Source organism: Blastomyces dermatitidis, assembly GCF_000003525.1.
Source record: "Blastomyces dermatitidis ER-3 genomic scaffold supercont1.10, whole genome shotgun sequence".
NCBI lineage: Eukaryota > Fungi > Ascomycota > Eurotiomycetes > Onygenales > Ajellomycetaceae > Blastomyces > Blastomyces dermatitidis.
The window spans coordinates 594,327-607,565 of record NW_025544783.1 but is presented as its reverse complement, the minus strand read 5'-3'; the positions used below and the strand labels follow the sequence as shown (position 1 = coordinate 607,565).

At 30.7% G+C, this 13,239-nt stretch overlaps 1 protein-coding gene across 1 annotated transcript; it reads right to left on the bottom strand.

Annotated features, from left to right (window-relative positions):
• Positions 1–1,443: 1,443 nt before the first annotated feature.
• On the bottom strand, positions 1,444–2,039 carry BDCG_17688 (uncharacterized protein; the record flags this gene model as incomplete). The annotated part of the gene is made up of 2 exons (XM_045426773.1): positions 1,444–1,949; positions 2,018–2,039. 2 exons carry the CDS (start codon positions 2,037–2,039, stop codon positions 1,444–1,446), a joined length of 528 nt encoding a protein of 175 aa, XP_045282369.1.
• Positions 2,040–13,239: the final 11,200 nt, after the last annotated feature.

Genomic DNA, 13,239 nt, shown 5'->3' with positions numbered 1-13,239 from the left:
AGAAGTGACAGATGCTAGCAGTGAGATTCGAACTCACGCATCTCTAATGTGTGCGGCCTTGATTATCAGTCTTATCAACTGAGCCACGCTGGCAAAGATGTTGTGTAGACTTAATGAATTATGTTTATCAGTATGTACACTCTCACTCTTTCTGTCAACTTCTAGAATAATTTATTGTACAAAGACTGTATATGACATGACTATCTGAAGCTCAGTCATGAATATCAATTATTATATTTATTTTAAATATTTATGATAAGAGAATTATTTATTTATATCAGAGAATTGCTTCTCTTCTCAACAGTGTTAAGATTATAAGTCTTTTTCTTTTCATCTTTTCTTTCTGATGCTGATTTTTCTGTTCTTAGAGAAAATCATTATAAGTTTTACTATGTATGAAGTCATGATATTCACAGATATTAAGAAACTTTTCACAACTGTTAAATTCAATATTGTAGATATATTCACTCTGATAAATATCTTCAGAATAATTAATCTGTATTAGTCTATTCTTTGATATTTATTATTTAACTTTGTAATACAGGTGAAGAATATCTGTGTTTTTAAAAATGAGAACACAGATGTTATACTCTTTTACATCTGTAAGTGTGAGACTTGTACATCTTGTCTGAGATGTTATTATGAGAATGAGCTGTTTACATGCTGTGTTCTACTTTCTATATTTCTCTGTGTCTCTCTCTCTCTTTCTGAGAAGTCTTGTGTGTGTTGTAATTATATGTACAACTCTAAGATCAGTGAGTGTTTATTTAGTAACTGTTCTTATCTCTGATTTTACAATTTTTGTATACTAATAATAGTTCTTAGTTGCTCTGACATCAGAGATCATTCTGATCAAAGATGATAACACTGCTGAGACTATTCTCTTCTGTCTTTAAGCTTCTTCTATTGCTTTCTCTTTCTCTTCTGCAGAGAAGGTTGTGCACATATCAGATTATAAGTGTTCAGCTCTGAGTGACTTCTGCTGTTATTTATTCAGTTCTGCATCTTCTTCTTCTTCTGTTTCTTCTATCTCTGTCTTCTCTGTTCTGACTTCTGATTCTGCAGGTTCTGTACTCTTCTTCAATTTTTCTACACATATGTGTACACATTTCTATATTGGCATTCCAGTCAATCTTGTGATAAATGACATTAATGTCATACACAGAGTGATAGAGAAATCAGAGATATGTATAATATTATTATAAGAGCAGCTTACAGCCTTTGAATTTCTTACAGATCTTGAGTTTTGAGATTTCTTTTATTTTTAGTGTTTTTTCAAATGATATGATGTTGGAAATAGATTAAACATGTGATGTATGAAAATGAATGAGATATATATAATAATATTTGTCTTTTACAGCTGACTCTTATGATTGATGATTAATTTATTTCTCTTTTCTTATGCTTTTTCTTTGTCTGCTAGTCACTACTCTTACATAATCTCTATATAATACAGTGTTCAGTGCATCTTACACTCAACCGCTCCACCACGAACTCGCTCGATTTTTCGAATAAGAACCCGCCGATAGATCCATCGAAAAGCCCTCGATCATACGAGCATTTTGACCCCATCGCCGACCGCATACCCCGTGTGGTGGTGGAGTTATCCAGCCAAACGTGAACCAGACGTCGTTCAGAACTCCTGCGTGGGATTATCCCCCATTCTCCCCTACCACACCACAACCCCGGGCCAAATTGCCATACAAATTGTAAGGTGAAGAGACCTAGCCATATGCGCCAATCTTCTCGATTTTGGAAGATCCCCGATCTGTAGTTGTGGAGATATCTGAGGAGCGACCTCCGCGAAAACCCTGTCCATCTTTGATGTTCCAAAACACCAACGCCAAGTCCCACCCTCGTACCGCCCTTCCCAATCTGGCCCATCCCCGGCAGAAAAATACAAAAAGATACCTCGGCGATAATATCAAGCACATAATCAACAGCCACTTCTGAAGTGCAACCTCCACGGTCTGTCGTCAGTGTATCTAGACATCAACGCCAAGTCTCACCCTCGTACCACCCCTCTCAATCTGGCCCATCCCCAACAGAAAAGTACAAAAAGATACCTCAGCAACTGTACTCGATACATAATCAGCAGACACAACAACTATAAAATCAGTATACTTCAAGGTCTGACTGAGCCTTTGATCCCTGCACAGTGAGATATATTAAATCTAGTTTTAATACCTCAATATTCAATAGATTCTGCAAGGGATTGAGAACAGCAATACTAGATTTCTATTGAATTTAAGAATTAACTCTATATTGATATAATCATTGACAAAGTCTTCTATTTTGAGATATAAATAACCAGTTCCTCTACATCCCACTGGCAATATTTATATTATCATATAGAAATAGACTTATATTCTCTATAATATCAAGACTCTGAAGAGAGAAAGTCTTGATAGAGAGTATACAGTAGTGCATATCTTAGCAGTTTCTATCTCATTCTTCTGCAGCAGTTAATGCAAAAAAAAGATCTTAGAAATAGTTTTTTACTTCTCTTGAAAAAGTAAGGTGTTTTTCTCTGGGTTTTACACAATATTCTTACAAAGAATTAAAAACAGAGTTATTTTCTGTTATAATTTCATATTCTTTTAAGTAAGAATTACTTTCTCAGTGACTGAAGAGCTTTCATTAATACTTAATTCTTTTTTACACTCTTTATTAACTGATTTGAGTTGCATACTTGTTGTGTGAGAAGAATTGAATGATTTAGAATAAAATTGAATAGTTTTAATCAATTTCTCTGCAAAAAATTAATTTATTTTTTGTCAGTTTTTCTCTTAAAAACTGTCATATCATCTGATTTATTATCAATTGATATCATACTTTTCCTCACTGTATCTCAAGAAAGAGATTGTAAAGATTTTATTGATTTATCTTAAAAATCAATTTTAGTTTATTAGATTCTCTTCAAAAATCTAACCTAGTTACTGAACTAGTGTGAAAAAAATCAGGTATTTTATACATAAAAGTCTTTTATTCTTCTTTTGAAACAGTCTGATCAACTTTTCAATTGAAAACAGACTTAGAAATATCTCAATTGAAACAGTCTGACCAACTTTTCATTGAGTGAAAACAATGAGTTCAAAAATACACTCAGTTGATGAGAAAAAAGATGCTTTCTCAAATGCTATTCCTGAGATTGAAATTCTGAAGAGAAGAAAGAAAGAAGAAATAGAGAAACAACAAGTTCTTGAAATACAGAAACTTGAAAAAGTAAGCAAGATTCTTGAAAAGCAGTGTCTGAGTGAGATGAATGAAGAAGTTCTGTTAATTCTTCATGCTCAGACTAGACAACTACAGGAGATGATCAAGTTTAAACTTGGAATCTCAAACACAGTTCAAAAAACCTTGAAAATTCCTAGTACAATCACTGACTCTTCATCTTGCTCTTCTTCTTTCTTTTTTCCTACTTCTTCTTCTTCTTTGAATCAGAAGAAAACATATGCTCAAGCAGCTGAATCTGCTGTCTCTAAACCTGCTGTCTCAAAACCTGCTTAAAATCCTGAGAAAACTGAGAAGAATACTGCTCATACCTCTATTCATAGAAAAGTGAAAAAGAAAATGCAAAAAGAGAAAAACTTTCAAATCTTCAGAAATAGAAGACTCATTCTCAAAGTCTCAAACCAGGACATTCTGCAAAGAAACAAGCTAAACTCAAATCTCATTTTCAGAATCAGAAATGAAATTAATCAGCAGTTCTTTTCTTAGTTGATGACTGATATTGAAGTTCAAAAACCAGTTATAGCTTCAATTGAGTCATCATTCTTTAAAAACTTCATCATTCTGACTACAATGCCTGAATTCAGTGCTGAATTCCTTATTCAGAATGAGAATCTCTGAAAGTCAGCAGTAGAATCTTTGCTAAACACAACAATTCTATCTGAAAGAGATGAAAAGTGAGACAAATTCATTCTTCATGATATTTCAGTTGAAATTTTTGACTGTGAAGAAGGAATACTACTTCTCAAAAATGAATTAGAAGAATACAACTCTATTCAACTGAGAAAGAAGCCTGTATGACTAAATTCAATTGAGTTCAGACAAAGCAGGAGAAATGCCTCTGTTCTAGTATATATAAAAACACTTGAACAGTCAAAGATCTCTGAAGTAAGAGTAGCAGGTTTGAAAACAAGAGTTCATGAATACAAAGACTCAAGAATGAATCTCAAAGCTCAAACACAGTGTTCAAACTGTCAAAGATATGAACACTTTGCAATCTCATGTTTTAGAGACTCAAAATGTGCATTCTGTGCCAGAGATCACAAAACTAGTGAGCATAAATGTGAAACATGCTTAAAAAGAGATGAAATTTGTCAACATACTCTGCTTAAGTGCTCTAATTGTAAAGAAAAACATGCATCTAGCTCAAAAGAATGTATGTTTGCTCCTAGAACTCAAAAGAACTGGAGAAAAGATGAAGCTCAAAGTCAATCTAGAACTGAAGAGAAGAGTCAAGTCAGTAGACTTACAACTGTAAGCTCAAAAAGAAGAAACTCTCAACTATCTAAGTCTTCAAACTTCAATTCTCCAGCTAAATGTAAACAGAATTTGAATTCTCAAACTTCTGTTAAGATTAGAGAATTGAGAAATGACTCTGATAATAAACTAGATATAATGCAAGCAGTTGAGATTTCTACTTTTCAGAACAGTTATAATCTACTATCTGATGATAGTGATTAGATTCTAATCTACTCTCTTTTAGTATGAATATACAACAAAAACAACAAAAAAAGTTTAAAAACTCTTCAAAAATCACATTTATTCAAAATAATGTGAATAGAAACTCAAATTGTATTTATTCTTGTCTTCAAATTGCATTTGAACAAAAAGTTGATTTTATACTGCTTCAGAAGCTGAATTTTGATGCTGAGTAAAAATATGTCATTTCTCATTCAAGCTACTACTGCTTTTTACCTCAAAAGTCTGAGATAAAGTCAAGAGTAGTGATCTATGAAAGAAAGAGATCAAGATATCAATTTAATCTAAGATTTAATATTATGTCTGACTCTGATATTCTGATGGGTGATATTATAGATAAAGAAAATGAGTTTAATACTATACAGCTTATAAATATCTATAATGAAAAGTCATTGAAGAAAAATAACAATATCTGAACAATTAATAGAGGATTTCTGAACATAACTTCATTAAGAAACTCTATAATTGCAGGAGATTTCAATGCATATCATCTCTGATAGAATTCAGAATGCAAGAGAGCAGTGAGAGCTGATAATCTGATTGAATGAACCTTTAAGCATTCAATAGATTTGGTTAATAAGTCTGATCAACAAACATTCTTTAGAAAAGGCATGAAACAGAAGTCTATTATAGATCTAATCTTCATGTCACAAAATCTAATGAAAAGAAGACTTGTAAACTGATTTATTGATTCAAATAAGACATCAGAATCAGATCATGAGATTATTCAATTTGATATTGAACTGAGTGAAAAATAAATAAGTGAAAATCCTCTTCTCTCTAATCAGTATAACTTTGAAAAAGCTGATTGAAAAGCAGTTGAAGAAAGCATAAAACTGTTAAAATCTGAAAGACAGAATGAGCTATATTGGAATTCTGGTCAAGATATCTCAAATGAAATGCTTGAGAATAGAGTGAAGCTTATTACATCTATTATTCTAACAAGTGTTAGAGATAATATTTCAAAAAGAAAATCTTCTGAGTATTCAAAACCTTGATGAAATGAGAATATCTCATCTAAAAGGAAAGAATTAGCTACTGCTAGAAGAGATTGAAAGAATGATGTAATATCTGATGAAGAGTTCAAAGCTGTCAGAAATGAATATTTTTCAGATATTAAAAGAGCTAAAACAGACTGCTGGAATAAATTTCTTGAAGAAGCATAAGAAAAGAAAGTTTTTAAAGCTTTTAACTATACTAAAACAAGAAGTGTAGCAAAACTTCCAGTCTTAGAATATAAGTTTCAGAATGAATCATATACAGCAAACTCTTTTGAGAAAAAATGTCAAGCTTTCATGAGAATTCTCTTTCAGAACTCACCAGATTCAGATTCAGATTCAGAGAAAGAGAATATATCACTTCTCAACTACATTGATGAAAATGACTGGGAATGACCTGATCTTACACAAGATGAATTAGAGTCAGCTGTCTTCTCAAGTTCTGTTAAAACTGCTGCAGATCCTGATTTAATTAATCACTTGATTATTCAAAATACATATTTCTACTTAAAGAATGAATATTTTGAGCTCTTTTTCAATCTCTTAAAAAATGAATATCATTCTGAATGCTGGAGAGAAGTCACTGAAGTGATTCTTGCAAAACCTAATAGAAAAACTTCAATTCCTAAGTCATATAGAGTAATATCTCTTTTGAACTGTCTAGAAAAGGTTTTAGAAAAGATAATAACTACTCAACTATCTTTTATAAGCTCTATAGATGATTCTCTTTTATTCAGTGAATAAATGAGAGATAGAAAACAGTGTTCTGCAATTGACACTGTTCTCTCAGTTATTCATGATATTCAAATAGCAAAGCATGAGAGTCTGGTCTCAACTGCAGTTTTTATTGATATAAAAGAAGCATTTAATCATGTTTCAAAGTCAAAGTTAATTCAGACATTGAAGATATTAAAACTGCTACTTTCTCTAATAAAATGAGTTAACTGTTTTATATCTAAAAGAATTATACAACTCTTCTTTGATGAAATGAAATAAGACAAGACTGAGATAAAAATAGAAGTATCACAGAGATCTTCAATCTCACTCATTTTATTTATAATATACACTTCATATCTATTTAAAAATAGAAATATGAGAATAGTGTAATCTCTGAGTTATATGAATGATATTGGTCTAGTCTACAGCTCAAAAACTATTAAAGAGAATTTGAAAGTAATTGAAGAAGCTGTAAAGAAAATCTTTGTTAGAGCAGATATCAATCAAATTCAATTTAATATGAATAAAACTGAGTTAATTCATTTCTTTTCTAGATTCAATGAGAAAGAACTATCTCTAACTCTTTTGAATAGAGAGATTAAACCCAGTGTAAATGTCAAATGATTAGAAGTATGATTAAACTCCAAGTTGAATTTTAAATATCACATTCAACAAAGAACTGTCAAGGCAGAAAGACTATTGAATAATATAATCAGACTATCAAATACAGAGAGAGGTCTATTCTTCCAGGCTATGAGACAGTTATATATAGCCTGTATTACATCAGTAGCTGATTATGAAGTTCAAGTTTGATGAAATAATCAAGAGAATTTCACTGAACTCTTTCAAAGTCTGCAAAACAGAGCCTTGAGAAGAATTCTGAGAGCATTCAAATCATCTTCTATTAAAGCAATGAAAATTGAAGCTTCAATTCCTTCTCCTGCTATTAGATTTGAAAAGACCTGTATGAACTATGCTCTGAGAGTTGTAAAGATGAGCTTAAATCATATAATCAGAGAAAGAGTCTCTTCTTCATTTCCATTAATTAACTCTGAAAATGAACTGGATTGAAATAGATTTCTTGATTGAAATGAAAATAATTCTTCAAAGAAAATGCCTTCTCAACTGTACAGACTATGCTCTCTGATCAAAAATTAATTTTCTTCTTTAAATGTTGAAAAAGTTGATTATGAGAAGTTATCTCTCTGAAGAGAAAAGCTTGAATCTCTTATAGACTTATAAATAAGTGAACTATCAAAAGAGAAAGAATATGAACAGCATTTGAAGAGAATTTCTACAATCAATATAAAAGACTCTATTCTGATTTATTCAGATGACTCAAAAAATGAGAACTTGAATAGATTAGGCACAGGCATTGCTTATACTGAAGATAATATTAATTTTATCTCAGATTTCTGAAATCTAGGCTCTGAATGTGAAGTCTTTGATGCTGAACTATTTGTAATAGTGAAAGCTTTCAAACTCATTGAAATAAAATCTCATAAAAGAGGAAATTGTTTGAAAGAGACATGAATATTCTCTGATAGTCAAGCTGCTTTAAAAAGACTTAGAAATAGTCAGATTTATAATAATCAAATGAATCTTGAACTGATCTTAAACTCTGTTTTGAAAATTCAAAAGAGAAGAATATCAAAGTTGATAATTCATCTGCACTGGGTTCCTGCTCATATGAATATTCATGGCAATGAATTGGCTGATTCAGCTGTAAAAAAGGGTGCAGAATTAAGCAGATCTATTCAAAAAATTGTGTCCTAGTCTTTTATAAGAAGAAAAATAAAAGAATCTTGTTTAGACAAGTGAAATGAAAGCTGGCAGAAACAAAAGAAGAGTATACATTATTCAAGATTTAAAACAAAACCCAAGTGAAAATCTTGTTCAATTAAATGTAAAAAGAAAATATTCTCATCTATAATACAGCTGAAACTAGGACATGGCTATTTCAAATCTTATATACAAAGATTTGATGATAGATTTGACTTAATAGAATGCTCATTCTGCAATACAAATGAGAATTCTGAGTATATTGTAATACACTGTGCATTATACAACAGTCTCAGAGCCAGATTGAAAGAGAAGTATAATCTAAATCAATTAAATATGAGATTCTTATTCTCAACTGAGACAGGAATTAAATACTTAATAGACTTTCTATCAGAAACTCAAGCAGCTACAAGAAAATGACTAAATTCAGAATTATCTGAATATGAAGAGGAGAAAATCAATCAGATATAGTCTGTTAAAACAGCTATACACTCTCTTTTAATAATTTGTTTTGTTATAGTCTCTCTTTACTTTATCTTTTTCTTTATCTTTTTCTTTCAATTTCTTTCTATCTATCTGTTTAATGTGTCTATCTTTGAGACTGTGTTCTTTTTCTCTTTTCCTTTGTCATGATATTGTCAAATGATTTCAAAGTATCAAAAGATGTTAAAACACTGCAATTTGTAAACAGTTTTTGTATTCTGAGCTGGAATTTTCTGATTTTGCATATCTGAAATTGTTGAATGTATAATAGTTAACTTTACAGACATAGAAAAAACCCTGAGAACTAAAGTTCTCAGGTAGATGTCATAGTCTCTGACTACATACATCTATAATTGAAGAATAATAATAATAATAACAGTGTTCAGTGACTAGATTCAGCAGCTTTCATCTTTTGTAATTCTATCTTATGTATTATACTGTCTCTCTTTACCTGCTCAGATCACTACAGTGAATAGCTCATTGAAACTAATTTTATCTGATCTCTGAGTGTTCTCAGAGATTAAGATGACTTGATCTCACATGTTTACAGATGTTTCAGATAGTTCATTCTCTGTAATCTTCACAATTGAACTGATGTAAACAGTTGAATTCAACTCTGAATCTCTTTTTCTTCTGTAATCTGATTCATGTGTAAGTCTGTTACTCTGAGACTGCTCTTTGCTGCATTGCACTCACTGTCTACAGTGTGTTATTATACAATCAGCTACAGTCTCATCACTTATTAAAGTGTGATATTTATCTGATTTCTTCATTTCTTTTCATTCTTTTCTTATAATCATGGAAAGATTGAAATAAGTGAGATCATCTAGTTTGTAAGTGTCTATGATTTCTCTTACTTTATAAGACTTTTCAATTGTAAGTCTCTTCTTTTTCAATGCTGATGATAGTGCTGTGAATAATTATAATCTACTCAGATCTTGTATCTTTGCTTTTATAAGTTATAAATTATTTATTAAGTTATGTAAGATCTGTTCCTCTGATTCTTTCAATGTGTATATTCTCAGAGAATGTGATTTGAGTATTTTATATAACTTAAATCATCTAGATTGAAACTTCTCAGAACTCTCATTGTATACAAGAACTTATATTCTTATCTTAAGACTCAATTTCTTAACTAGTGAGTCTCATATTCTTTTTGATTGAATTGCTCAGTTCAGGAGTAACTTATTAGCTTTTGTATATGTATAACTGATCTCTTTCAATCTTGATTCTGTGTCCGCAACTGCTACATCTGCAACTGCTGTTTTCTTTCTCATCTTTTTCAAAGCATTCTCTGGGATGTGCGGATGCAATTCATACAACAGGTAGAATGATGAACACTTGAAGACTGTATGCTGTTGAATCCGCGTGGTCAATAGTATCTATCTGAGATATTTATCTTATAATCTCATAGGCTTACTCACTAGATATTTCATCAGTATATTGATCAAGGTTTTATTCAAGCATTTTATCTTTCTGTTCATCTGTGAATAATATGATATTGTTCTATGATATCTTGTCTGTAACTGACTTATGAAATGTCTCACTACTTCTCTCATGAGATTTGTACTATTATCAGTTAGAATCTCACACAGCATTTTATAGTTGATATAGATCTCATTATGTAGAAACTTTACTATCATCTTCTCTATTATCTCTGAAACTGCTTTTATAACTGATCAGTCAGTAGTATAATCAATAGCAGTGATTATTCATTGATTTTTATTTGATATTCACAGTAATATATCTATAAGGTTTATCTCTCATTATTTGAATAATTGTATTATATACTTTATCTGATGTTGTACTTTCTTATATTCTAACCCTTTCTTAGATTCTTTTGTGACCTGATAATTCAGGCACTTATGAGTGTATATCTGAATGTCCTCAGCTATGCTTGGTCAGTATACTCTTGATTTGAGTACACTCATGAGTTCAGAACTTTCTAAGTGACTGAATTTCTTATGCATGTGAGTTATTAAGTCATGTCTAAATAAAGATTCTAGATAGAGAGCTTCTATATATTCTAGATCACAGTAAAGCACAATGTTGTTTTTCAATTTTCTCAGCTTGAAGTTCAGAAGCATCTCTTCTACTACTTTCATAAGATACTTATTATCTGATATCTTGTCATTCTTTAAGTAAGAGATTATGATATTCACTTATTCTGATTTCTTGCATTCTCTCAGTGTGTTTAATATGAACATTTCTTGTATCTAGTTTACAGAACTCTCACTCATGAAATTGAGTCTGTGACTGATTATATCAGATATCACAGTGTCTGATTTCTTTCAGTATTTAATATGAAGATTATATACTTGAAACTCTAAGATTCAATGTGCTAAGTATTTGAAAGGTTTTATCATTGATTGTAAATAGATGAGACTTTCATGATTCATAATCACTGTTATTATATACTCATTGTTAATATATCTATCTTATAACACCAGCATGTGCTTAATCACTAGCAATTTCTTTTCATACACTGAGTAATTGAGCTCAGTGTCTGATAGTTTTCTATCATTGTACATCACTAAGTGCAGCTTGCTATTCTTACTCATCTCTAGAAGAGTGTCTCTGATAGCTCATTTGAATACATCTATCTTGATATAGAAAGGTTTATCACAATCTGATTGAATAAGCACTGAGAATGTTATTACACATTCTCTCAGTGTGAGAAAAGCCTCTTCATACACAGTATTTCAGATAATTGAATGAAACTTCTTCTTTCACAGATTTGCATCTATTTCTCTTAAGAGATCTGAGAGTGATACAGATATTCATATAAAATCCTTGATAAATCTACAGTAATATAAGATTAACTCAAGAAACTGTTATATATAATGTATATTTCTCAGCTGTGATTAATTTACTATAACATTCAATTTCTCTGAAATGAGATATATACAGTCATCACTTACTATATATTCTACAAACTTTAACTCTTCTATTTCAAACACATACTTAGTTAATTTAATGTAGAGCTTATACTCTGTCAGAGTTATAAGCACTTTATCAAGATATTTCAGATATTCATTGTATAAGTTTGAAAAGACTAGAATGTTATTAAGATATATGAGATATGAGGTTTCATTCTATTTATAAAGAATTATATTCATCATCATTTGAAAGATGACAGGCACATTTATCAGACTGAATAATATTATCAGGAATTCAAACTTCTCTCATTATATATTAAACACAGTTCACAGAACTAACAGTTCATCTACACAGATCTGTCAGTATTCTGAGAGAAGATTAATCTTTAATAGATATTGAGTATTTTCAACTATATTCAACTGTTATTGAATCTGTGACAGTGAATATTCATTCTTGATTATAAGCTTGTTAAGTGCTTGATAATTAATACACATCTGTCACTTCTCATCTGTCTTTTTCATGAATAGAACTGGAAAGTCTCACATACTTGATGAGAGTTGTATAAGATTACATTTTAGAAGATCTGTGATCTGATACTTCTGTTCTTTGAGATGTGTTTGTGACAGAGAGTATATATTCTGATTGACTGATTTTGCATTCTCTGTGTCAATCTCATGTATAAATTCTTATTCTGATGACAATTCTGATGAAAGATCTGTTTAGAAGATCTTTTCATACTTCTTCAGAAGCTTCTTCATACACTTGTTCTCTCACATATCTTTTATCTTGATTTTCTTCACTTCTGAGTCTTATATAATATACAGAATGCTTTTGAATGAGATCTTACAAATTATTCTCTTTGCTTATTGATGTGTAAGCAGATTTAACTCTTCTATATCAGAGATGTGAAATGTTCTTCTCATATCAGTTAATAAAATTGTATGAACTGTTTTCTTTCTATCAGTCAACTGTATATAACATGTACATTATTGAATCTGCAGATTGAATCTTTAAAATCAATCAAGTCTGAGAATAAGATTGTATTTCACATTCTGTAGCTCTCATACTTAAATATAGTAAGATTATTCTCTAAAGTGCAAGGAAACTCTTACTCTTGCAGATAATATCAAATATCAGTTATTAGATAATCTTATATATTGAGAATTCTTCACTCAGCAGACCTCTTTCAATCTTCAGATTATATAATTATTAATATATTGTATAGAAGCTTCTGTATCTGCTAATACTTTTACAGTCATCTCTCAATTCTTATTCAAGTGTCTCTTATACATTAACATTTCAGGTCTCAAGGTATTGAGATGAGTATTCACTTCATCATTCTCACTTACATCTCATTCAGAAGTCTGCTTCTTCTTTATATTTATAGAATTCAGAGAGTCATCTAATATGAGCATCTCTTTCACTTTAAAGACTTTTCATAGAATATCAGTGAGTGTCTCTGAGCTCACTGATTCTGCTAGTTTTTTAACTCTCTTACTTCTCTTGACTGTGCATGCTGAGTGCAATCTTTTATATCATGATTTTGACATCTACAGTTGAAGCAAGCTTGATGCTTATAATATCAAGATTTTCACTCAGAAGATCTCTTTTTCAGAGAATTCAGTACTTTAGTAATAGTATTCAGATCTAGATTCATTACATCTGAATG